A 27,818-nucleotide genomic window follows, 5' to 3' on the forward strand; every position below is an offset into this window, starting at 1 on the left:
GGGCGGTCCCTGTCGCTGTCACGCCGCTGTGGAGCTGTGATTGGATGTTGAACCCGGCATGCCTCGTCGCCATTGGTGGTTCGCGCCGGAGAGGCGCGGCTTCTCGGCTGCCAGGGCGCCTGTGATTGGGTCAGGAGGCGGGCTTCGAGGCCGAGGCAGGCGGGGATTGGTAGGACGGGTTGCCTCGGTTACGGGCGGCGGCGGCGGGGCTCCAAGATGGCGGAGGAGACCGCGGGCGGTGGGGGGGTTCGGCGCGGGGCGGCGGCGGAGCGGGACCGGGACCGGGACCGGGACCGGGACCGGGACCGGGACGATGAAGGGGCGGTGGCGACGGAGCGGGGCCCGGGCGCGGCGTATCACATGTTCGTGCTGATGGAGGACCTGCTGGACAAGCTGAAGCTGCTGAGCTACGAGGAGGAGGCGCTGCGCCGCCACAACATGCGGCCGCTCTCCAGGTGCCCCTCGCCCGCTCCGGCTGGCGGCGGAGCCCGGGGGCGCGGAAGGCTCCACGCGTGAGGGGCCACGGGGGGCGTGGGAGGCGTCCGGCGGGTGTGCGCGGCTGGGTGCAAAGCCCAGCGTCAGCAGGAGGAAACTTCGGGGGGCGATTAGGCCGCTGTGGTCAGGGGTGAGGGAAGGAAGGCTGGTTCTCAAGTGACAAGATGCCCGGGTCAAGTGAAAAACAGCCAACTTCACCGCTTCCCGTATGCTTCTGAAGCTTTCAGAACGGGAAGTCCTTCTAAAGGCTGAGATGTGATAAGTAAATGGTCACTTGGCCTTCCCTGCCCCCGGTAGATACTGAATATTTGCATGCCAGTGTATCTGTGCAAAAAAGAATTCTGTCCCAGCTGAATTTCGTGCATTCAGGGTAACTGTTTGTGGGGTGTGTGTATTTGTAAGGGGGCTTGGACCCATTGTTTTTAAGTCTGGTTTGAGTCATATCTAATACATATCTAATACATATTTGCTTCATACTTTTTTTTTTTTAATTATGGTGGGGAGACAGGAAACTTGGGAAATGGGACCAATGTGCTCCCAACATCCACGTGCCCAAACAACTTCCAAATCCGTATGTCAGTTTCAAGCAGGCTCCACAGCAGCGTGTCACACTTTCTGTAAGCAACAGTTTGGTAGGGGGGAAGAATGTAGTCCGAATCATTCTCTTGTTCGGAAAGAGGCTCGAGTATGAGCACAGTGGCTATAAGCTGGTTTTAGCCAGCTCTCTGACCGTCAATATATTTGGAGCAAGGAAGCAAACCTTTGCCCACCTTAGCAAGCAGCCGTGTCTGTAAGGGGAAGAGTTTGGTTCCGAGTATCCAGTGTGCACACAACTTATGTTTTTATGTTTTTATTTTTATGTTTATTAACTGTGGTCTGATTTTATGGACTGAATTCTCATTAGGACCACATCTTTCAATTTAGTGCGATCCAAAATAAATTCAGTTTGTGTACCTTGGTCTCTAAAGCAACCCAAAGCACAGCAGGTGAGGATGGATGGAAGGATCACTTAAAAAACACGCTTCTGAGCTGAGCTGACGCACTGATTTAGGTACACCAGCCTCTTGTCACTCTTGAGGAATATGGGAAGGCGAAGAGGTTTGGGGAACTTTGGAGCAAAAGGAACTGCATGTATTGCTGTTGTCAGGAAGAGTATTTGCGGATGTTAAGAAGGGAACAGGAGGTGAGGTTACTGTGGTATAATGGCATGGATGAGGCCAATATGCAGAAAAAGGACACATCTCTTTAGGCAATGAGGCTTCAGTAAATCTGTTCTCCCCTCCTCAAGGAAGTGCCATTCAAGTTTTCATGCGGTCACTTGGTGCAAAGTTCATTTATTTATTTATTTATTTATTTACTTATTTTTAAAGAGGCATAATCATATACCCAAATACAGATACCTTTCTCTGTGCTATTTGTCTAAACTCCCTTTAATGGGGAGCAATATGCACTTCTAAAGCATTTTTCAATGTGTTCTAAAGTAGATAAAAGATGAGACAAATCCACCCTGGCTTCTAGCATCATGGGTAAAGGTATAAAGCTTTAGCAATGGATCATTTTAATTTTGTTTTTGAAGTAGGCTGTTAGCTGTGTGATGTTGACAGTAGTTATCAATCACTTTTGCTAATCTATTCAGAGGATGAGTTTCAAATTTAAATTTTGTCTTGCACTGTAAATCACTTGCCCTGTGAACAATGCCTTAGATTTAGCAAAATCTTAGCTTATTTGTGGCCTACAAGTTGTTGGCAATTGCAGATCTTTGACTTTTGATTCTTTTGAGCTTTTAAGTATTTTATGTTATGCGAGGGACATTTGAATTAATCCATTGTATAGGCTCTTAATTAGTCAGTGGTGGTATTTTGTGAAGTGATGGGATGGATTCTGCATCCCTAAAATTAAATGGGAACAGAATTGAGCTCATCGTGATTTGAGACTGCTCAGGTAAATAAGAGGAGTAACTTGGGTTTATGTGGAAATGTTAATTTGGTGGTGTTTAACTGAAGCTGTATAATCCTGCTGGCAGGGCAGAGGAGTACCCAGTTTCCATTTGATTCCTTGGAAGTCTAATGTTGATTAATAGCTTACTCAAAGCAGGAAACAGATGAGCTGCATGTAGAAAACGTAATCTACTGTGGTTATGTGTGAAACTAGACATCCTGAATTTAGTTCAGATGGATCACTCATTGAGAAAGTCAGTGAAGGAAACTACTTTCTAGCCTGTGCTGGCCTATAATGCTGTAAGAGCTTCAGGAGTTCAAAATATTTACCATTTTTTCTCCGTTTTAAACAGGCACTACTTTGCACTGCCCACTAATCCTGGTGAGCAGTTCTTTATGTTTTGCACGCTTGCCGCTTGGCTGATCACTAAAGCGGGACATCCCTTCGAACAGCCACAAGAATATGATGACCCCAATGCAATAATATCAAATGTACTCTCAGAATTGCGATTGTTTGTAAGTGTTGAACATGATGTTTTCCCAAGTGTATTTCAAGCGCATGCATCACTTTCAGAAATAACAGTAATGACACACTTCCTCTCCTGTCTGATTATGTTCCCAAGGACTGGACAGACTTTTCCTATGAATAAGTTTGTACTATGTTAATTAGTTAATTGGAAGTTTATACGGTCTATACCTACTTGCTAATTTTATGGCACTACAAAAATGGTCTTACAGTATTATGATTCCAATTAGTTTTGTTCCACAATCTGTAAAATGGATTAAATTGGGCTTACTTCTTGTAGTGCCACATATGTTGCTCATTTATAGTAGTGTAATTTACAAAGATTTTATCTGGAAAGTTTGCACAGTGCTTATAATCCTGATCTTGCCAAAGTCAATGGTATATAATTCATAGTGAAGGAAATGGTTTAGAGTTTTGTTTATGTTTTCGTCTTTTTTTTGTTGTTGTTAAGGAGTAAAAAGCTGCGTAAACTGCCAGGAACTATAGGGATTTTTTTCAATATTAACCCCCTGGGGGTGGGGGGTTAGGAGAATATATCGACTTAGGGGAAGTATGATCTTAGGAAGATTATACTGTGGTGCAGCTGTGAATGATGTTAAGAACGCTGTTCTCTAAAGGAGTTAAACCATAACAAACTAAGATGTTTACTCTGCAGGACATCAGTAAATAAAAATAAAATATTTTATAAATAAAATCTGGAATAAACAAGGCAGTGTTGAAAAGCCGGTGGTTAAGTCTCAGTACCTGAGTTTCTCCATAGCTGTTATTACCTTGCCAGTATGTCACTTGTGTGCTTGGCCATCTAGCTCCCTTAACGGTTTCTGACTCTTCTGCTCCCTATGAGTATCCTCTTACCAGGTGCTTTAAGATTTCTACACTGCATCTGTTCCTTGGGTTGTTCTGTTTTCCCTTCCGTTGCCTGACTGGAGCTGCATAGGGGAAGAATATGAATTAACATTAGTAAAATCTTCATACACAATGGACATGGTTTTAGTGTAAAAAAATCTTGTTACCTCCCTGAGAGGAAACTCGGATTGATGGGTAGCCATTAGTAAACAAACAGCCTATCTCTTTATTTTAGGGAAGGCCTGTGGATTTTCCTCCCTCAAAATTAAAGGCAGGTTACGGAGAGCAAGTGTGCTATGTTCTTGATTGTTTAGCTGAAGAAGCTTTGAAATATACTGGCTTTAGCTGGAAAAGGTATAGTACACTTTTAAGCATCCTCCCTTATGCATTGTTTTCCAGCAAACTAATGCAAGTTGTAATTGTAAAGACAAAACATAGTAACGACTAAAAATGTTTTACTTGATGTTTCATGAGATGCAAAATTCAACTAGGCTTGAAGCAGTGGGACCAATTAATTCCTAACGCAATTTCACACAATTTAGTATATTACCAGAAAGGATGAGTTTGGGCCATTAATAGACTTAGCTAATTAATAAAGATTTGACTGATGACCTTTTTTTGGTCATTTTCCTATGCATAACTGCTTGTTAATCTGACAGCTGACTTGAAACATTTCATGTCCTTTTAGGTCCTATCGATCAATAGCTAAATTCTTGACCTCTTCAGTTGGAGGTATGCACAGTATGTGATCATGTTACAAGTAGGCTACAGTAACTTTGAGTATTTAATCCGAAGGAAATCTTAGGAGAAATTAGATGACAGATAACTTCAAATATATGAAAATTTCTTAAAAAGTGTTCTTTATTTCATTCCTTCCTTCTGATGGGTTTTGAAATGGAAGTAATTTCTATCTTGGAAATATTTTACTGTTATTTCTGTTTAGTACACAAATTCTACTGTAGGCTGAAAATAAGTCTGTGGTGACTTGCACTTGAATGTTAAGAGGTTAGACCAAAAGAGAAAACAAATCAAAATTTACTCCCAAGATGTCTTTGTAGTATGAATGTACTGTACAGCTTAGCATAATAACTAACCCTTACTTTTAAGGCCATCCAAGATAAACAAAGACTTTTAAGACTGAGTTTTAATTTTATTTGTTTAAGTATGTGAGACACTAATCACTGTCTAGTCATGTTCCACATCATCCATACTTCTCATTAAATGTTTTGTTTGCTTAGGAGCAACTTACAGAAGTATTCCTAATTTTCTGTGTTTAAAAGCTCTGCTGTTCTGTGAACTAATTTCAGGCCAGCATATCCAACAGAAGAGCTAGAAGAAGAAGAAATAACAGAAGATGATGCCGAATTAACACTTAATAAACTGGAAGAGGATGTTGCAGTAGGTTTACCTGCCCGTCTTTTATTATATTAGTATTGGTCAACTATGAGGAAATTTTTACTCACTGCTCATTTTGTTTGGCTTTGTTTAAGAAGTCTTTTCTATTAGCTGTTCCATCGCCCTTTTTTCCTGCATCTCCATTCCTGTATCGTCAGCTTCTCTGTATAGTTTTTTGTTTCCTTTCAGATAAGGTTGTTAACTCTTCAGGACAGAGCATATGTTCTTACATGCATTTGTAGTTAATGTAAAGTGAAGTGGAATCTAACCATACATTAAAATTACATAGATTCACAATTGTTTGTTTTCTGCTGATACAAGCTGTTGATGTTAAACAAAACTTCAGTCCCTGTTTACAGAATTGGCTAATACTAGGTTAAAATTTGCCCAGCGCTTAATTAATGGAATGCTCACTATTATAAATCAGATTTCACTGCAAATAGGAAACACTAACTTTGGTACTTAGTTGGTCTGAAAATTTGGGAACAGAGTAGATGGAAGAGAACAACTGGAAACAGAGCATTTGTTTAAAAACACCAACAAAGAGCTAAATAAAGGTTGCAGAATTGTTTCTGTAGACAAAGGTCATGGCAGCTCATCGCTATATATTCCATGAATGGAATGGTAATATCCCATCATCCATTCTGACTGCAGAATCAGTCTTTCTGTGTGCTTTGAAATCCTTTTACCAACAAGCTGGCAATGTTTGAGGATCAACTGTTTTATTTATTCCTGCTTTTTAACCATAATAATTGCAGTGAAGTTGTCATGTCTATGAAACAGACTATGAAATACACCTGTAGATTCAAATATGCTTTTAGGACTTGCTGATGGATGGATGTTGAACGGATGTTGTTTCTTGCTGATTGACTTTCTCAGAAGATTCATTTTTATGAGAGATGGAGTCTCACTGTAAACTGGTAGCATAATGTGATCACAAGACATTGTCATTTTCACAGGCCTTTGTCAGTCTCCCTGAAGTGAGGTTTTTTACTGCTGATTTAAACAAGATTTTTCTGGAGACAGAAGTTAGCTGAAGACAATTAAAGTGAAAATTACAGAAAGAAGTTAGTTTCACATCCGATTTCTCCAAAAGCTGATGATTCTGTGCAAAATAAATGTAGATCAAAACCAAAATATTGAAAGCTGTGAGCCTGGAAGTGCTCACTTGCTGTGTCAGTAAATTAGTTGAGGAGAAAACATTTTTCTGGAGTGTTAAGGCCCAGCAATACTGGATAGAAAATGCCACAACTATCCCATTTTTGTGTTCACATTTTTCAAGTGCTTGAGAAAAATTAAAGGTCATAAAAGTTGGAAATAGAATGCCAGTAATGTTATCATATGGTTCTGATTATAGTCCCAATTTATATGCCACAATAGTCCACAAGAATGTAACAGTTGAAGAGTTTGCTTCTCTTCTTCCTCTTCTCAGTTTTCCAAAGTATTGCATTATTTTTCTCATTTTTATTAGCCAAGAAAAATTCCAAACTTCTATTCTTAAATTTCATGCAATATGCAAATATTGTGATGTGGATGTCTGGTTGCATTTTTATCATCTTTGAAGTCTCCACAGAAAAAGTCTTGAATAATTCTGAGAAGAATAAGAGACATTCTGCATTGCATGTTTGACCAGCCTCAGACATGTAAGCTGTTGGCAAAAAGCTTTGAATATGAGAACAGTCAGCTATCTGCTCTTTTCTGTGTCTTGTTAAGGTCTAAGCTGTTTAAATTGGGAAGTGGGGACGAAACAGTTAACTAAAGCACAGTTGAAACCCTTCAAAGAACCTCTGGATTTGCTCTCAGGTAGTATCTTAGGCCATGATTTTCACAACTAACATGTTCTATTAGCTGTTCCGAGTTTGTGTGTTAATAAAACCATTGAGCTAGGTTTATATCAAGGGGATAATCACTTTTTAGAGCCCCTAATGGTTCTACAGGGATTAATTATATGCCGATGTAATTTTTTTGTCTCCAGTCCATTGTTGCTGCCAATATATTGATATGTCCTGGATGTATTAGCTGTATCCATAATTGAATTTAGCAGTATTTCCAGTAGTTAAATGCTAATGATGATGTTCATTGATTGTTCTTTGGTTTTGATTCTTCTGAATGAGGTCGATGAGGCTGACAGAGACAAGCCTAGTTCTGTAGATCTCGGGGAACTGTGTAGTCCATATTAGGTAGCCAACAGTAGCCAGTGAGGCTGGGTGTGCAAGGAAATGTGCACAGTTTGGTTTCTCAGTTCTGATAACTAGTATTGTTGTTGTTGTTATGGTAGTGTTGTAGTATGTTCTTATAAGTGTTTCACAAATATATATTGTCCATTTAGCAAAAGGTAGTCCCAATCTAGTCACCGTTAATTTCTTGCAAGTATTCAGGGGACTAGGGGCCAAACATGCCAGAAGAAAATAAAGTGGTCCCTGTTAGTTAAAAACTAGGTAAGGTAGAGGAATAAGCTCCCAGGTTTTCATTAACTGAGTCTTGAAAGGTTTTACACTAAGACCTGTGTTATTGCAGCTTTCATGATTTTTCTAGACAGGAGGTGGATGATGAAATTTGACTTCGGTGGAGAAGATGGCTAACAGAAGAGCTACAGAAGGGCAAGGTGTATAAGGGTGAAGTGTATGGGTGATAAAATGGCAGGTGAAATTCAGTATAGATAAATGAAGGGTAATGCACAGAAAAAGCATCTTTACTTATGCAGTGATGGGCTCTGAGCTGATCATGGTCACTGAGGATTGCAATTCTGAGACTATAATAGAGAACTAAAACCGTCAGCCCAGTGTGTAGTGTCATGAGCAAGAAAACAAATCAATTGCCTCAATTTGAATTGTATCATTCTGCACACTTAAAATGTGGCATCATTCTGCATGTAGTGCAAACATCATCTTGAAAACTATGTTCAAGGCTGGTTGTGGTTTGGTTTTTGTTTTGTTTTGGTTTTATTTTTAATGCAAAGCTTTAGGAAACACATAAGAAATTACAGTTACCATACAACTACTGATAATGGCCCACTTGATGTGAGAGGGCTTAGGTTGTGGGGGTTTTTTTGGTTGGTTGGTTTAGTTTTTAAATACTGTGGCATCCTGAGGGAAATGTGGGGTAGCTTTCATCTTGCAGCTTGTCCCAGATATTGTGTCCCCTCATAAAATTTTAAGTAAATACAAGCTCCATTATCATAAACTCTCCATGTCTTGTTTTGTTCAGAAATATGGAACTTAATACTCCTTGTCCTGTGCTCCTGCAAAATAAAATTATGGAGAAAGATTGTGCAGTACTTACTGAAGTCTTACTTTTCAACTTCCCTTAAGGAAGAAGAGTCAGACAATGAAGAAGATTTTATTGACCTGAAGGTTCTAAAGGCACAAACGTACAGATCAGTAAGTTGTTACCCATCAGTCCTCTCTTGAGAGATTTTTACATCTGTAGCAGCAATTTATTTCTGTTGGATTTAAGTCTGAAAATCCTTGTATAGTCTAAACTTGAAAAAAACATTCCAACTGAAATGAATCAGCTTATTTTAAAAGAAAAATATGCAGCCAGTTTCTAAACTGGTATCACTGGAAGGTTGCTGGACAGATTTGCAAGAAATTTTTGCAGAGGCTTTTAGGGAAACATGGTATTAGTTTCTTGAATATATTTTGATATTCCCCCCCCCCCCCATCTGGAATGTATTATAATTTCTTATTATATAAATGTAATTATTTTCAATTTTAAATATGATGAGAAGATATTTATTTTAATTCCTAATCTCTATGAATTCAAAGAAAGCCATTAAAGAAATCTGTTACATCTGTAGTCTAGATCATTCTTAGATATAAGTATTGTTCTGAATATGAACACTGTAAGCCATTGCAACATGATTTCTAACAGTTCTCACTGTGTGTAACGATGATATTTTGTATATAAACTTTGTGATTTTTATGCAGGACATGAATGACACTGCAAAGCAAGAAGAGATTTTACAGTCCACGACAGATGCAGCAGAGTGGAATCTGGAAGTGGAACGTGTGCTTCCACAGCTGAAAGTTACAGTCAGGACTGACAATAAGGTATGCAAGAATGGATTTGCATATGTACACATAGTGATTAAAGTGTTGTTTACTTTCCATTTACAATTTTTTTCTTCTGTCATGCCAAGAATTGTGAATAATGAGCTCTCCAGTGCTATCTTGTCTGAACCTTTGTCACTTACTTTGACCCTAGAAGCAATAATTTTCAGGCTTTTTTCCCAACATTGTATAAGAATAATTTTTTCTGCTACTTACAGGGCACCTTATTTCTATAGATTTATTGCCATATATTTATTCAGTGGAAGCTTCTTAAATAGTTAAACATTTCCAATGTATTCACACTTCTGAAAAATTATACCCTCAGTTTAGCAGGTATTAAAACATCTTCCTGGAAGAGAGCTGATAAACTTCTTATCTTTCAACTGTTCCATTTGTCAACCACATGAAAGGTTGATTGTATGGAATTCATCTTGCTGAACTTTGCATGATAATAAAGTAGGTCTGTACCTCTGATCTAGTCATCGTGGGCTCTCCTTATGTTTAGCAAAAAGGAGTACTCTTTCAACCGATTTTACTTACCTATCCAGGTAATTACCTCAAGATGAAATTTGTCATTTCTTAGAAATGTGTATTTCTCTCCATAATCTATTTCAAAGAGTCTAGAACGAGCAGCTTAGAAGTAGACTTGTATCTTTGGCAAGTCCACACCTAGGACCTATTCCTGGCATTGCCATAAGCATTCTTTCTAGGAGCTTGTATAGCATACACAGATCAGTGCAGTACTGAAATTGCTCATTTGTAGTGACCTGACTAGTTGGGGTGTTGGAGCGATCTGCAGCAGTGATACGGAATTCAATGAAAGATAATTATCTTGCCAAAAATAGGCTAAGCTCTCAACTGTCTGCTAAATTGCTTGCCTGTCTTACACTATACTGCATTATTCTATGTGAAGAATTGCCTGGTTTGAGCCACCTTTCTGTGATCCTCAGCAAGCCCATCTGTTACAGAGAACACGATGCTTGATTCTCACAGTAAGAAATTAAAGCTTAATAAAGACATACGTGAAAGATTAAAGCCACTGTAGGAACTGAAGTTTACTAGCTTACAGTTTAATGCACCATCTCTTGGCTTTAAGGAATACGTCAAAATGAACATAAAAGAGGATTCTTCTTTTTCCAGCTTCTGTGCTTTCATACTTTCAGAAATAACTGGAGAGAAGTATTTGGCCTTCTTTCATTCTACAAGAAAAGCATCATATTCTGTTTCCTAAGCTGTACATGCAAACATAGTACCAGGAGCAGGTTAATAGTTTAATCAATGGCATTAGAAACTAGAACTTATTCGTAAAGTCCTGGGCAGGGGTGGGAGGTGGGGGCGAGGGCGGGGGGGGGTGGGGTGGTGTTGTTTTTATTTAAACTCCAAAGTTTGGCAAATTGTGAACAACTGTCACCAGACCAACAAAAGATCTTGAGTCTGCTGCAAACTTAAAACCCAACATAAGCACATTTTCTCTACTAGCCTTCATTTCGTTCCAGAAGAGAATAGTGGGCGGCAGCACAGTTGTAGACAGCGGGTGAACTTCATGGGCTGAACGGCTGTTGGAGATGCTGCACTGTGCTCCTCTGACATAGTGCAACAGAAGCACCAGTCCTTTGGTAGTTATGTGCATGTCGTAAGCAGGGGGATGGCCTCACCTCAAATCAGTGGAACTGCCTGTGATTGAAGGATGGCACATGTTTAAGTGTGCAGCTGTTTTAAGCCAGGATTTGTTTTGTACCTGTACAGTATAAGTGCCCGTATCCTGGGAATTGGGAACTCCTCTTGCTCAGGTGCTGCAGCCCAGCCCCGTGTGCCTGGGGACCCGTGGGTCCCCATCCCAGCCTGATGGATGCAGCTGCTGCTTCTTTCCTGTTCGCAGATTCAACCAGTAGCAAAGTTAAGCACGTATCACACAGACACACAAAGGACCCTGACATGGCCAGCTACACAAACTGCCATAAGCAAGGCCCTGTCTTCAACAGCACTTGTAGGATTCCCATAAAATATAAGTCTAGACAGCCAGGCCCCCTTCCTCCTCTTCAGCTAATTAAGATTGAAGTTCAGTAGTGAAAGCGCACACCCCCTTCTCTGGATTCACAAGCACATGCACATCATAGATTCCTCAACTATTGGCATGGTCCTTCTGTCTGTCTTATCCCCCTGCCTGGATCCTAGGCCCTCTTAACTGTTTCAGTGCTCTTCTACTGGCTGGTTAGTCCAGCTTGATGCTTGCCAGCAAACAGATGCGCACACTCATGCGCTTGTCTTAAGGGCAGTCTATATTTGTGGGTCCCCCTGAATACTAGCATATACCCAGGCCTGGGTCTAGGGCCTACTACTCGACAGCTAGTTCAGTTTTAAGCCTGCCATTGAATTTTACACGTGCACAGCGGGTTTAGGGAAGATGCAAACACTTGCCTGTCCCCACTGCAGCAGCTGGCACCAGCAACGTGGGCTTGTGACCTGCGGTCCTGCTCCAGCTGCTGGCACTGAGCCCCTCACTTGCTTTACTCATACCGGTCCTTCCCAGTAGCTGGATTTTGAGACACATGCCAGTCCTGCCGTGGTGGCTGAGACCCTCACCTGCTCCTGTGGCTGGCACTGAGACCCCCACTCTCTCCAGCTGCAGACACCACAGGCCTGAGACATGTGCAGCCGTGGTTTGATTCCAGTTGCTGGCCCCATATCCCGTCTCACTAGCAGGGGGCACTTAGTCCTTGCAGCACTCATACACACGTGGGACAGAGAGTGAGATTGCACAGAAAGATAATTAAAAAAGAATTTAATAAGAAGGTAGGACAGACTGCAGTGATCAGGCCCAGGGCTCAGTCAGACAAGTGGACTGACTGGCAACAGTTTACACATGACCAGCAGCCCCTCTTATACCCCTCTCTGCTCCCCACTTTTCTCCTCCCCAGTCCTCTCCCTGCACGTTGCTTCATCAGTTTGCATAGTTGCACCAACCCTCCTCCCGAATATCCAGAACCCTCAAGCTTGCATTCTTACCAATTGCAAGGGCCAGGTTCATCTTCTTTGAAGTGATGCTTGCAGTTTCTTGATAGCCCATCAGTTAGTGTGACTGATGAGCTTTGTTTCTTGTCTCCCTTTGTGTTTGTCTGACAGGTCTGTGTCTCCATAGGTTTTGTTTTTTCCTCTCCCCTTTTTCCTTACCATCCCATTTTGACAAGGTCCTCAATCAGTTAATTGTACTGATACAAACATTCTCACACTCCACATGCCCTTATCCATTAGTGTAACTGGCCAGGTTTGTTTCTTGTTACTGCTTCCATTGTTGTTTGTCAGTCAGTTTTGTGCCTCTCTCTGTTTTGCTTAGCATCCTTTTTGACAAGGTCCCTGATCAGATAATCTTACTGAAGCAAACACTGTCACCTTCCACGTATCCTTACAGTGCCTATTTTACAAGGAAGTCTCCTAAGGTTTGATTCAAGTGATAAAGATTTATTAACATCACTCTTTTTTTAACACCTAGACCAGTACAGTGCCAAAAGCTTAAAAATCTTAAAAATATTTTTTAGCATGTTCAGAAACACAATACTGAAATAGCAGTAATTCTGCAGTGCTGCTACTCTGCTTCATTTTGAACTCAGTCTGTCTGCAGCTGTGCTGTGTCCGGGAGATGGAAAAAGTTTGCATTGATAAGGACAAATTTGTGATAAAGCTTGGGAACGGGAACTGATTTCTAAATAAAAGAAGCCTCGTATCAAAGTTAAAACAGCACCTTTTCTCATCCCTGAGTCCGTGTATATTTCCTATGACCTAGAAGCTGCAAATAATTTTCCCCCTTCTAATTTTCTCCCACTATCAAAAATAAGCTTAAGTATTTCTGCCTCTTTAATTTCTTTCCATTCTTCTTCTTATAATAGTAAGGGACCGAGTAGAAAGAGAAGATCTGATAGTCTGGAACTGGTAGGTGTTGGGCATTTGAAGCACTCATTTTGTCTAACAATAAGCTGAGCTAGTGCAGCTATAATCAATATTTTCAGTATTTGTGCCCAGAGTGGTTTCCAGCAGAAATAGTTCCATGAAGATCAAACAGAGTAAAAAGCATAGCTACTATGGTATCAGTGAGGATGTCAGTGTGTGTTTATGGATCCAAGTGTCACATGTGACATATAGGAGATTTATAAATTGTGTCACATTAAGCAAGTGCCTCTGGATATGAACATGTCAGTGGCAGAATGATACGCAGTAATAGTATAAAAGAGAACTGACCCTGCCTTGCATACCAGCCTTTGTTTAGTAACCAGAGAAAGTTAAAAGTTGTACTTACTTCTGTTTTACTTTGTGGCATCTTTTTTAGGATTGGAGGGTTCATGTAGATCAAATGCATCAGCATAAGGATGGAATTGAATCTTCTTTGAAAGAAACTAGGGTATGTCTTGTATGCACAGAATATTTCACTGATCTGTCAGCATTTTTATTTTTTATTTGATATACGTTAAGAACTAAATTGATTTTTTTTTTCATTTTATTTTGTGCTAATGCTGTAAAACTAAAAAGGGAAACATATGATAATGATGATTAGGGACAGTGGGACTGGCAAAATATCTTGTGGTAAAGAGTTGTATATGTGAGGATTAACAGGGATATTAGGGTTCATTAACATATGCATTACCCTAAGTACATCCTGACTACAGAGGGCAAAATAGAATAATACAATAATACAATCTGAAAATAAGTGCTGATAAAAAACCCCAAATACTGTCAAATCCTGTTGTTAGAGTAACTTACCGACATTGACATTTGTAATTAATTGAAGGGGAGAGTGATGGAAGCAGTAAAGCTTGAAATGCGTGTTTTGGAGGTGGGCAAACCAGAACACATTAGGAGTAATTTTTTCTTACAGCATTTCTGTACTATTTTTCTCTCTCAGTTGTAGGCTTCAATATCCTTTCTTAATTACAGCACCATTTTAATACTCTTTGCATACTATCTGTATACTGTCAACTCACAGATTATGATTTTCTAGGGTTACCTTGACAAACTCATTAATGAAATCAGCAGAACATTGGAAAAGATCAATAGCAGGGAAAAGTACATCAACAATCAGTTGGAGCACTTGGTTCAAGAGTACCGTTCAGCACAAGCCTTGCTGAGTGAGGTAAGCACTGATCTTTTGTTGTCACCTTCTCTAGTATTAACTTGCTATTAAGTGAGGGTGAAGGCAAAGAAGACACGGAGGAGTTATCTGTGAATTCTGCTGTTGGATATAAAGCAGGGGAAATGCTGATTGGCTGTCAAATTATATAGTTTTTAAGCTAAACTAGCAGTTTTTATTCAACTCATCTACAAGGGAAAGTAAATGGGTTTTGCCTGAATATTATGTAAATCTGTTGCCAATCTTGAGCAGCTAGTAAATTGCTAGTTCTGCTTTCCATGTGAAGTTCACACATCTGTGATGACTGGAAAAAACTACAGTCTCAGTCCAGCACTCATCTCCTATATTGATTACTTATGCTAATGTGCACGAAGCCCTCCAATTACTTCTTTGCTTCATTTAGTTTTATGCCAGTAGAGTGCTGTTTGAGAAGCTTTTTGATCCCCTGGTTAGGAGGCCTGTATAAGCTGCCATTTGGCTAGCCCTCCTATTTGTGGGCATAACATTAAAATAAGGCTAACAGGATTTGATGTCTGTGCTTTCTGTTTACCTTACTGTTAAACTTTTAAGAAACTTCAAGATAGTAATTTACTGTTGATGAAGAAGTATTCTGGGTTTCAGGATTCAATTCTGTCTGCATTCTGGCAAATCTTCTTTATGTTTATTTCCTCATGTAAAATGGTTAGAAAACATACTTCTTATTGTGTATGTATTAGGGCTATTACAATTTTTAAAACCGCTTTAAATTTTTGAATGATAGTCATTAGAGGGGCTGATGTTTCAAGCCTGTCCTCATATGTGTAGCACTGTAAACATCATTGGGACTTTTTAGGAGAGTTTCTGGAATTGGGACTTGTGAGAGCAAGTTTTGGTGTTCTCTCTGAGCTATCTGCATACATCTCTTCAGCTTTGTCTTTACAGCAAAAAACATGTTTCTTTCCAGGCTAAAGAGAAGTACCAAGAGGGAAGTGGAGGAGTAACTGAAAGGATTAGAGTGCTTTCTGAGGTACAACACATCTTCACGTAAAACAATCTTCAGAGAGTTGGCATTTAGTGCTTGCAGTTTTATGAACCCCGTTCTTTCTGATTTGTTCTTGTGTTAATCTGTTTGTTTAGTGGAGGTAATCTAGTCCAGTCCCTAAATTTTAAACCCAGGCTGCCATTGATTTTTAACTTGTGAATTTGGGCAAACTATTGTGAGCTCTTAATTTCCCCAGTTTGTAAAAGATGGTAAATGTTCTGTATTTTATAACCTGTGTCCTAGAATTATTGAGGATTAATCAAATCATGTCCATAAATTCTTTGGAAGAAGAAAAGCTTAACTCTTATTTTTAGTTAAAATTAACGATTTGAAATTTTCATCTTCCAAGGACTTAAAAGCAGTATTTGACTAAATATTAACTTTTCCATACCAGTCAAATTATCTTAATACCTAAACCTGTTTTTCTTCTGGTTTTTTTTTTCTTTAAATCTGTGCTCTGACAAATTTAAAGAAAAATACCCAGACTCCTAACTGCCTCAGCATGTTGACTGTTTCACGGCATTTCGTTTAGAATTACTGCCTGATTTCCAAATATTTCAACCCTTTGTGAATTCAGAAATTATTTTTTTAATGTCTCTGTTGTTTTGGTTTGAAAAACCCACTTTACTTAATAGACAATAAAGTGTCTGAAATAGTTACATAAAATAGATCACACCATAAGAACATGCTGGAAATTGTAAAACAATTTTGAGATGTTTTAGAATAGAATAGTTCAGTTGGAAGGGACCTACAATGATCATCTAGTCCAACTGCAATAGGTAATACAGCAGTTTAACGAGAGTTTTCTAGCAAAGATTTCTGGGTGTATGGATTCTGCCGAATTAGAGCTTCCTTCTACTTCACTCTCAAGTAAGTAAGTTTGAAAAAGAGAGTACTTTACGATGACTTCAGATTTATAATGTGTTTGTGCTTTGGAAGTTATTGACTGATTAGTAACAATGAACTTCTTACTAGCTGGCAGCCTTCAAACTATGTAGATGCAGTGGTGCATATCTGAGATAAACTAGACACATCAGATATTACTACTGATCTGCTTTCAAGCATGCAATCAAATCTCAGCCCACTTGGCGATACTAGTACCATTGTAGGTACACAATAACAATGCAGCAATTTTTCTTCTTTGTTACTGAAAAGGCTTATTGAAGCCTTAATGAAGGGCCATTTTTATATTATAGACAAAAATACTGAATTATTGCCTAGGCTGTACCTTAGAATCATACATTTGCTTTCTCTTCATTGTTTACAAAGGCAAACTGGTTGATAGATAGTGCTGAAATGCACTTTTATTCTTCATACACACGTTTTACATACCCACCAGTGCCAGCAGGCTTGACTGCTGCACCTTCTTTTGCTGCAGTGCTATTTCTCAGGTTTCCACCATCACCTGCTGAAGTCCTGACACTTCCAGAAGGGCAGCTGGCATGGTCATTTGGTGAATCTTGGTCTGCGGGGACGTTGGTTCCTATCTTCCATCCAGCATCACACTGCAACACTTACACTGTTGTTTTTATTGTTTTGGGATGCACAGATTCTCAGTAACACCATGCTGTCTGGCCAACTTGTTGTTCTTTTTTCTGTAATTTTTACATTAATTTATTTACAGTTAAATTTTTCTTAATGGTTGAAAAAATTGTTCCTCTGTATGCAACAACTAAGATTAGTTCATTTTTTTTAACTAATGCAGTTATTCAGCAGAGAATTTTTTTTGTTTTCTTTTTTTAACTTGACATTCATCTCCTTTAATTAAGAAAAAAATATCTATTTTAAGATTACAGAAGTATTAGAGAGAGTAAAGCAGGAAACGGAAGAGAAAGGAAGCAGTATGACCGATGGTGGTAAGTATGTTTTTGCCTCAAACCAAACACCTGTTTTCTCAGTTACAGGTACATAACTTGTCCTTTATTAAAGAAAAATAAAACAAGACCAGAATGAGTGACTAGTCTAAAATATCAGTATTAAAATTTTAAAAGGTGTCTTAAGAAAATCAGGAGTCTAAACCTCTTTGAAAAGGTTATGTAAGTCTGCAGAAGGTAGAGATTCCAGAATTTCCCCCTTTGGTAAATTATTTATAAAAATCTAAAAGAAAAAGGGGGGGGGAGGGTGTCTCTGCTTTAAAGTTATCAACTCACTGGAAGAAATTCACACATTACAAGTTCAAGCCCTTTTACTCTGAAATAGTTACTGGCAGTAGCTGTTAGATTCCCTGACTAAGGCTGGCTGGAGTCAGTAAGAAAATTCATTTTGGTGTTTTGATGTTTGCACTTTTTTAATATTTAAAACTGCATACCTATTTGAATTAGTTTATCTCGGACTCGGAATTTGGTGGTTTGAGATTTTTCCTGATAAATGCATTCTGTTGCAAATGTGTAAGGAGTATGAATGCAGAAATAAATTGATGCATGTTACAGGAGGGCTAAATATGCAAGCTGTATCCATATTTAACTGTATCCATTACAGCTAATTTACTTAACTAGTTGTAAGCGTTACTGTTTAAGGAAATTTTGTGCACCCTTGCTTCACTGTGAAGGAGCTACTCACCTGCCTCGCAACACCTTTTCTGTATTATGGCATGGCCAAGGGTCAGGATAACATCTAGACCCCAGAATTGTAAGGGGCAATATGATGCAGCAGCAGCATCCCTAGGGTGATATTAGTGGGAAGCAAGGGATTAGAAACAAAGTATGGAGCACAAAACATTTTAATAGCTGTTCACGGGTAAGATGACATTCTGCTGAAGGTGTCTTGTGTTCTCTACCAAACCCCAAGTCAGCTATCGGGATGAGGCTTTCAACTGAGCAAACGCATCATTGACAAACCTATCTTAATGTTGATGCACATCTTTATGCAGATCTTAGATGTCAAGAAGACAGCAAAATTGTCATTGCCTATTTCTATCTTTAAAGTGTCTTGCTTATTAAAAATGATGTATCAGTACAATCAATTCTTTAGAGTAGAATGCCCTTTTGTTCATTCAACTCTTCAATTTTAAGGAGTGAATTATAGGAAATAATGCTTTTGTGTTAAGTAGCTGACAGTTGTACTGTTACCTTTTTTTTTTTTTTAACAGCTCCTCTAGTGAAGATTAAACAAGCCTTAACAAAACTGAAGCAAGAAACGGTTCAGATGGACATACAAATTGGTGTAATGGAACACACATTACTCCAGTCAAAGCTGAAAGAGAAATCCAATATGACTAGAGATATGCATGCAACAATGATTCCAGAAGCCACAGTAGGTACCTATTAAAATTGTTTGGAGCTGACTTGGTTTGCCCAAAATACAGTTTTCTACAATTTGCTTTTTTGTTCATTTTGAGGTTTCCTTTTTGTTGGGAGAGCGTGGAGTTCTGTTTTCTTTTTTGTTTTTTTCACAAGATGCTTGTCATGCATTTCTAAGAAGTAACATGCACACTTTGGACTCAACATGGAGCCATGTTTAGTTTTGTGCTGTAAAGATTTACTGCAGATCCCTTCCAAATATACTAATAAATTCTTATTAATGAACATGTCTCTACTTCATTGGAGAACATTACATAGTGTGAAAGTCTACAGAATGATACTGACAGTGTGTAATCTTGATATTCTACAGTGCTGAAAGAAAAAATTGCTTGCAAAGGACTTGAAAGGAATTTAAAATGTCTATTATTGCCATTTACATAGATTTAGTATAAAGTATTTAATTGATGATAGTGAAATAATAAAGCATTACCCTTTCTAAAAGGCTGGGTCAAAATTGGTATCAGCTGCAAGTAAAAGTAAGTTGTTGCTTTGAATTGACGTTTATGAACTAAGCAACAAACTAATGTTTCAATAATATTGGCATGCTCCTAGAGCAGCCATACACAAATTTGTGAATGGACAATCACCTTATTCCTCACTTTGTTTTTTTTTGTTTTGTTTTGAGTGGTCCTCTAGATAGACTGGTATGTATGTTTTTTGTAATTATTTTTTCATTGCCTCTAACAGAAGCAATGATAACAAAATCTATATAAGACCAAAGAATGTAGAAAGTACAGTTTGGAAATTACTGTTGGCTTTCTAATTTTTTTCCATGTGTCATCACTGTTTCAGAGTCACTTTATATTAGCATTGGGTCAAACGCTGCTTTCATTTATAGTATGTAAGAGAGCTCTGTGGACATAATTTGGATTATTCTTGTTTTCCGTTCTTGTGTCAGAACACCTAATTTTGATCTCTGTTAAGGAAAAATGTTGCCAAATCTAGTTGTGTAATACAGAATGAGAAGAAAAATGTAGGAGGAAAGGGTTGGAAATGTAATGGCAATGGGGAGCTCCCTTTGTCTTGGTAAATGTGTAGGTAGGGAGTGATTCTAGATGTTATTGGTAATGAAGGAGCATGGAACAAAGAAATAACCTTATTAAAGTATTAGTACATCCTTTTGGTTACCATTGTTCATAAGCTATGGACAATATTGGTACAATTCCAGTGATATTAAAATCCTCCCCTAACTTCTGTAGGCAATTCCATTCATCTTACAATTAATTTCTCTCACTTAAAGGTGAGCAGTATTTTGCAGAATCAGTGGATCAGTTCTGTGTCTGAAAGTCAAGACACTTGACACAGTCAGTACCATGAGCCAGTTTCTTAACTTTGTTGTGCTCCAGTATTTCATTTGCCAAAAAGAAAAAGCCCTAAACCCATCAGATAAAAGCTATATGTAAATGTCAACTGTAATAATTTACCTGTGCAAGCAACTGCTGAAAATCTCTGTGAATCACACTGGCAATCGGTTTCCAACTTCTTTTGCTGCCTACCTATATCCTCCCACATTCAGCTTAAATTAGAAAAGTTATTATTCATGTTCCCTTTGTTAGGTGGTGTTGCTACTGCATATTTACTTTAACAGCGAGTTTACTTCAACTTAAGATAAAGCAATCCCCTTCTGCATTGCCTGCAAAGCAGCTCACTGACGCTTTTGGATTGCAAATGTTGTGCTGTATAAATGCTGTTTATGTAAATACTTTCCCCCCAAAACTCCTCCTTCATGCTAATATAACAAACACAATTAATCAAAAACCTTCCCTTATGAATCAAGCCTCTTATTCTATTAGAAGTGAATCTGTTGAGACAAGCATGGACAAAAACCCTCTAATGTGGTAGAAAAATCTCTGGAAGAAAAGCTAGCCTCCTTTATGCGAAAGTAATTCTAAAATAGTGTGCTAATTATACGCAATTAATCTACATTATTTTTCACGGTGCTGTCTGAAACTGCATTAATCTAGCAGGACACTTCTGTTGTTGTCTCAAGAGTGATACGTGGCCCTTAATTGTCGTCTGGCAAAGAATGGCATTTGCCCATTTAGACAAGTAAAACCACTTGACCCTGCTTTGAAAGCAGTCTTACTGATCCAGCAAGTGGCCACACCACCTTCCTTAAAAGCATGTGGAGAGCAATGAGGTCTGTCACAAGCAGCCTGAAAGGCTGTTCTAAAAAAGCAATTATCTGTGTAATTATTCCACTGCTGGATCAATGCGGGAAGCAGAAGCCACATTAAAATTAAATCACTTGATTCACATTATTTCATACATTGCTCATTGTCTAGCAATGTCAGAACTGACAACCAACAAAACGAAGGTGTCCCTAAGTTAGTAGGATGCGTGTGAAGCTCTGCTGTGCTATAAAACAGTCTCTCTTCTGAAGAATATTCGGGGCAGAAGAACTTATTCCTGAGAGTTAACTTTTATATACAGCTCTCCTCTTCCAAGGTCTCTTAACATTTTCAGTCCTCTGAAATACATCAGCGTGGAGGCACGGTGTCACTATGTCATCTAGAAACCAGATAGAAGCTAGCTGTAGACAGATCCAGAAGTAGCACAGAAGGACAAACAAGGAGTTTCATTTGCTGAATCTGGTTAGAGAAGCCATGGGTTTTGTCCTTGCCATGAGGACTGCAATAGTTCAGTCTCACATGTGGCCCCAGGGAAAGCTGAGACTTGGCTCTTGGAAACGTGTGGCTGAGGAAGGCTCCAGAAAAGGAACACTAGCAACTTATTACTTCTTAGGGTTTCTGCAGCTCTGAAATCCCTCTGAACCTCGTCATATGACTCAATGTGTTATTTCCCTGGGCTATCTTATCTCTAGGCTAGGATGTAAAGGATGCAAGTGCCCTGGTAGGAACTGGAAGTTGCCTTAGTGCTTGGTACATCGGTGCCCTATTAGAGGTGCTGTTTACAGGCCATTTAGGATGTTTGAGTGATGTTACATGCATTACCATCTTTAATAAATACAATATTCCAATCCCCATTCTCTTCTAATGTCAGCAGACACCATGATTTGCTGAATATTATGTGCTGTGCTGGTAAAAAGTGCAAAGTAAGGGCTGGATTTTTACCTCTTAATCCAATTCTTGCATAGAGACCCTTCTGTGGAGCTAGTGACTTAATATTGAAATTGCAAGAGTTCAATAGTGACTTTCAATCATACACCAAAAAGTCAGTATTTTGGTAATGATGCAAGTTAATCATTTGAACTTGCATCAGTGAGTGCTGTGCAGGAAGGTGAACCAGAAGTTCACACGAGTTTGAGAAACCACCAACTGTTACAAACAACTCCCAGATCTGGTCAAAATATTCTCACCTTTTTCTGCTGATGGCATTAAAGGCCTTCCCCTCATCCCCTACCCAAAAAAGAGGAACTTCAGGGAAAATTCTTTCTTGAAAAGGAAAACAAATGCCCACCTAATATTATGAAACTATGACATACAAAAAAAAAATCACTGTATTGCTAATTGTAAGTTACAGTAAGAGCAATTAAGTCATCTTTGCGTGACCTATAAAAAAGACTAGGCATAAATGAAGAGCCTGTATGTGAACATTTCCAGCTTCTGAGCTCTTTGAATTTTGCATCCAAATTTTGCAGCCTGGGCTTCTCTCCAAGTTTGACAAATGTTAATTAAAAAAAGAAGAAATTAGTGTGATGCTGTTTCTTTTCACGCTGGCTCTCAGCCAGCTCCCCGAACGTCAGTGCTGCAGTGTGCCTCCACAAGGCAGCTGCACGTGCACGCGCACACGCAGCGTGCGTACTCCTGCCTGTCATTTGGCCGAAACTAGCAGTAGCCTTCGGCAGCATGACAACAGGTCTGTGAATAACCCGTCCCAGTTTCAGCAGCGTCACTGCTTTGCCGCTTTCTCGTTGATGTATTAATGTTTTAGGAAATGGTTGGATGTTCTGACAAAGGCTTGAAATAAAACTTGGGAAAAGCCTGGCCTGTGACATCAGTGCCTCTGAGCTTAAGTAAACAGAGGATATGAGCGCCAGCTTTTCTACATAGGTAGGGAGTTTCCACAGGAGGCTCTGAGATTGCAAAAGTTATTTTCATCTGCCATTTCCTTCTCTCAATGTATTTCTCCCTTCAGCAAACACCATTGCCAGGGCTTTCTCAGGTCTTAGCTAATACTTGACCTATTGCTCCAGGGCTTGGTGTTGCTGGAAATGTCTGTCTGTCAGCCTCCTAGTAACAGCCCTACCATTTTGCAATTATTCCCAGGCAACACTGGTATGAGCAGGGTTGAGAGCTTTTTACTAAGAGTAAATAACAATTTGAATAATGCTAGTCTTTCACTTACCGGCTAGTTTCACTCCGTTCTTTTTCATTCCTGGTCTTAAGTAATTAAGAGTGGTTGTATCTCAGCACTCCATCCCAGAAGTGGCTGAGACATGCTAGCCACTCATACGTCTTAGCTACCTGTAGTAAAAATCAACAAAGATGAATATTTTAACGTCAGAAGTACAGAATAATTCTTTCTAATAATATTACTCTTGATGACTCACTAATTGCAATTGTTCATTTAAAACACTTTCCTGTTTCTGTGGCTTTCAAAGGATGCCAGTACTTTAAATGACATCTTAGTGTTATCCAGTAGTAATGTGAAGAATTAAACTGTGGATTGTAGGCAACCCCTGGACCAAAAGTTTCCCATCCCTCCTCTAGTTTTAGGGCTGAAGTTTCTCACTGTATCCTGGGAGAGGGGCTCTTGTAAGGTTTTCAAGAGTTCTCTCTATCCTTCTCTCAGCATTCCTGGTCCATGAGCATGTTACCTCCTTTCAAAGAATCCATTTGGGAAAGAATACAAGCCAGTAGTCAGACCAAGGGAGACAGGCTGTTTGTGAAATTTTGCTGGAACTCAGTGCCAAAAAATGGTGCAGAAGGTTTCAAGAGGTTTGACAGCATCTGTTGATCATTGTTTCCTTTGTTATAGGAAGTGCTCAAGTTCCCAGTATGATGGCAGGAGGGATTTCTGCCGAGTTTGACAAATGCTATCAAACAACAGTAAAAACAATGAAAACTCTGTGATCTTAAGGATGTCATTCACTAATTTTGTACTAATCTGTCTAGCAGCCATTTCATTACAGCCTTCTGTAGCGTACCCATATTATGAGCTCAAGTAAAACATACTTGGAGTTTTTCACCATCTTCAGCTGTATCACGCTAGCAATAAAGAATAAAAAAATATTGTTCTGAGAAGACTTCGCTCCTGGGGCAGAAAGGTATGCTCTAGGTGTGGCAGGTTTGGAGAGGTTTTTTGCTGTAAGTACTCCACTACTCTGACATTTCTGTTAAAATAAGAATGTACTTAATACTGTGTTTGGGTTTGTGAGATCTCTATTGAAAAACAGAACTGCAGCTAACTGAGTTAGAGAAGATAAACAATTGAAAGATTTTCTCTCAGCTGTGAACAGGATTGATATACAGGTAACATTCAAACGGATAGAATGAAAAAGCTTCCTTTAAAAAGCTCTTCCATGTTATCTTTGCTTAAATACAGAAAATGTGCCTTCACTTAGTTATATTCCCTTCATTGCTTCTAGTTAATCCTCATCCCTCTCAGGTGCACAGCATACTCTTCTGTGATGACGTTTCCCTCCAAATACTTGAAAGTTTGACAACATGATCTGAATATAACTGATGCAGTCAGTCTGAGCTTCTGCTCACCTGGGTGGAAGCTACCTGGTGTGTCTCTGTAGAGTACCACATGTAAGCAGCCACTGCCGGGAGGCCTGCTGACAACAATTCAGTGTGGGTGTCAAGAGGAGATCAGAAGCAGGAAGCTGGCCTCACCTATCCTGTCATAGAAACCATAGCTTCTCTACAGAGTATTTAAGAAAACCTGTAGGAGACCATAGAAGGCCGGGCAGACTGAGTTTGCTATTACAGCTACATACAGAAGGAAGGTCAACACCATGGTGCTTGTCACCCATCTGCTAAAAGCAGCTAATCAAAACTCAGTGTCTCACTGATTGCTCTAATCAGGGGGAGGAGAAAGTGGTGATGAAGCCAGGTGGTAACTCCTGTGCCCAGAATGAATCAAACAAAAAGCAGAAAATAAAATACACAAGCTGCTTACAAATTCAAGTTGTCTTCTGGTAGACTTGATCTCTTGGCTTGTTCTTGGGGTCAGGCTAAATGTTCTTCTGAGTCAGGATTAGCTTTCCTACCTCACCTGTTTTTTTCCAGATATTCACCACCTCTCTCTTCATATGCTGTAACCGGTATGCCTAAATCCTCAGAATGGATCTGCTTATCTCTTTGTCTGGGGGAGAGACATCTTTGTGTTGCAGCTTTCAAAACCCCTTATATTTCAACCACCTGCTTCTGCAAAGAAGCTTCCTTCTTACCTGCACCTTGAAAAGCTGTATTGATACTCAGAGTTTCAAAGCAGCTTAACTTGACCTTTATCAGTGTAAGGTTTGGCTAGGAGGAGGGAACCTTTCATATGTGGGGAAGAAAAAAAAAGTTCTGTCCAGGGGTGGAAGAAAAGGAGAAATGCGAGAAGATACGGCCACAGGATGTAGCCTTTAGAAAGCTATAATATTCCCTGTAGGATGCAGATTTTTATCCTGTGGCCACATATTGTGGGGTATCTGAACACCCCAATTTGCCATTCCTGATTTTAGCAGAGTGACCCCAACATAAAGCTTCAAGAATATAGCAATGAACAGGACCCATAGTATACAGAAAGATCTTTCACTGCACAACAGTAAACTAAGCCTGCATCTGAGAAGAAACACGGCATTTATTTTTTAGTTACTCAGAATACAAAATACCAGTTTATCAGTGAGGGACCTTCTGACAAGCAGAAGACAGAGCTTTGCTGTGATGCAGAAAATGTAACAGCAGTGAAGGGCTATGAAGTCTTTTGATGACACTCCGTTTTATACTTCATCCCAGAGAATGGTGATACCTCCTTTTCACTGTCTTAAGTGTGCTAGCTCCATTATACAGATCCTGATCTTTAAACCATGCCTTGGCAAATGTATCTGTGATCGATTATGCTTTACTCAGGGCCATGATTGTTTACAACACGCCACAGTCTTCCACTGAGTGAAAACACATTTATTACAGACAATGGTGCCAGTGCTGATCTGTTCTTATTGGCCATTTGAAAACAAAAGCCAGACAAAAAGGCGTCTGTTCTCAGCGGCTGGTCAGGTTAGTACTGGAAGTCACTTCTTGGTGCTTTTCACCCTGTGTTGGAATACAGCTGCCAGCGCTCAGGGTCCCCTTTCATTCAGGACCACCTCCCTAGAAGTACCATGGTGGACTCTGTTTGGGGCTAATTCTAGCACTGACCTCGCCTTTCACAAGCTGTGCAGGCAAGTTTTCACACTGAGTCATTAGAGCCCTACAAATGGTTTATACAGTTAAAACAGCCAAGACTGTCAAAATGAGTCATATTTTTCAAGTGACAATTGCTATTTTGAGTGCTGTTTTGCATTATGCTTACCAGGACACCCAGGAACCAATGCTGTTTAAGCTTTCCTGCTGATCTCCATTCCCACCACATGACCAGCTAGGGCAGTTATATCACTCATATTGCTGAGCCGGACCTTGCTCTTCCCCAGAAATCATATTCCTGGGTGTACGTGTCACCCTGTCAGGAGGAAGTGACTGTGGGATTCTATGAAAAGTTGCTTCAGGCAAAGAAGGGCACTGCTCTCAGTGGCCAGCCCGAATCACAGACCACATACTCAGTGCCTCTGCCTTGGAGAGAGCTGAAAACGGAACCGAGACCCTGTGGGCATCTGCAACTACCTGCATGCAGAGTGAAGAAAGGCAGTGTAAAGGAGACGGTAGTTGTGATAGCTCCCATGGAGGACGGACTTGGGAGGACAAAAGCTGGTGAACACGAGGAAACAATTGGACATGCCTATGTAGAGAAACAATCCTGGAAAGGAAATAGGAAGGCTGCAGCATGGGAAAAGTCATCAGTAGCTGGATGAGGCTGTTTCTGTGATGTAAAGGGGCAGAAGGCAGCTGCAATTGCAGAGGAAGGCAGCAAGGAAGCAAAAGCACTGGAACAAGTATATTTGCTATGGGAGGGAACAGCAAGAGAAAAGCACAGTTGACAGGAAAAAGGAGCAGCTCGCTTAAAGGAAGGAGAAAGAGGCATGGAGGGTGGGGAGAATAGACTGGTACGAAATTGGAATTCACTACAGCCTTAACAGAAGCTAACATAAGTCACAATACATTCTGCCCAGCATAGACTCACACACAAACACCTCAAACAAACAAACAAACAAATCTTACGTTTACCAGGACTACCTTTGGTGTCCAAAAGCCACAAGGAGGTATCAAAGGAATTAAGGAGAGGTGAAAAAACAGGGGGAAGTCAAAAGGTTAGGTGAGGACAGAGGCTAAGTGACTTCAGAAACAGATACATGAGCAAAGGAAATTGTAAACGGAAGGAGAAGAGGAGGAGGAGGAAGGCAGAGCCCAGTATGCTGAATATGCTGGAATAATGCTGGTTTTCACATAGACCTCCTTTGTTAGCAGCTCTTCCAGTTTTGGTCTCTGAATAGCTGGAGCTGTTCCAGCTGTTACACAGGGAGATCTGTGGTAGCCACAGAGAAACAGTTAAGCACAGCGTAAACTGCTGCGAGAGCATAGCAAGACCCTGCTTGTAACAGCTACAAGTCAATAAAATTGTCATTGTTTCACTACTACCTTGAGGGGAAAGGGTAAAAAAATTCTTCCAGTAACCCCTTCCAGGGCACTATGTTTTCCCTCTTGCTTTTTTTTTTTTTTCCTTCCTCTTTAGAGATGAACTGCATTTATCTGCTGTTATTCGGTAGATAAACAGGATTTCATTCTTGAATGTTGTACATCCAGTATAATTTTTTCAAGCAATAGGGAAATTTCAAACAAAACTAAAGCTGTTACACAGTTTTTTTCAGTTCACTGGTGGTAATTCCATTGGAGTTCCTGTTGAACACTTACTTCTTTTTCCTGTTTGCAAGTTCAAATTTGGTGTCAAAGGGCAGAACCCACAATTTCACCTCAGGCAGGTTTAAAGACAGTTATATTTAAATAAAATTTAGTTGGAAAAACATCCACTGGAGACATGCTCCTTGAGGACAGCCATAAGCTGAATTTAAACTTGCCGCA

At 39.7% G+C, this 27,818-nt stretch overlaps 1 protein-coding gene across 1 annotated transcript; it reads left to right on the forward strand.

The window, feature by feature from the left end:
- Window positions 1–216: 216 nt before the first annotated feature.
- Window positions 217–27,273, forward strand: IFT57 (intraflagellar transport 57). The gene is made up of 12 exons (XM_052794016.1): window positions 217–455; window positions 2,786–2,948; window positions 4,040–4,158; window positions 5,112–5,202; window positions 8,511–8,579; window positions 9,129–9,251; window positions 13,573–13,644; window positions 14,242–14,373; window positions 15,314–15,376; window positions 17,181–17,247; window positions 18,480–18,643; window positions 26,161–27,273. Exons 1-12 carry the CDS (start codon window positions 217–219, stop codon window positions 26,197–26,199), a joined length of 1,341 nt encoding a protein of 446 aa, XP_052649976.1. The 3' UTR covers window positions 26,200–27,273.
- Window positions 27,274–27,818: the final 545 nt, after the last annotated feature.

Source organism: Harpia harpyja, chromosome 8 (assembly GCF_026419915.1).
Source record: "Harpia harpyja isolate bHarHar1 chromosome 8, bHarHar1 primary haplotype, whole genome shotgun sequence".
Taxonomy (NCBI): Eukaryota; Metazoa; Chordata; class Aves; order Accipitriformes; family Accipitridae; genus Harpia; species Harpia harpyja.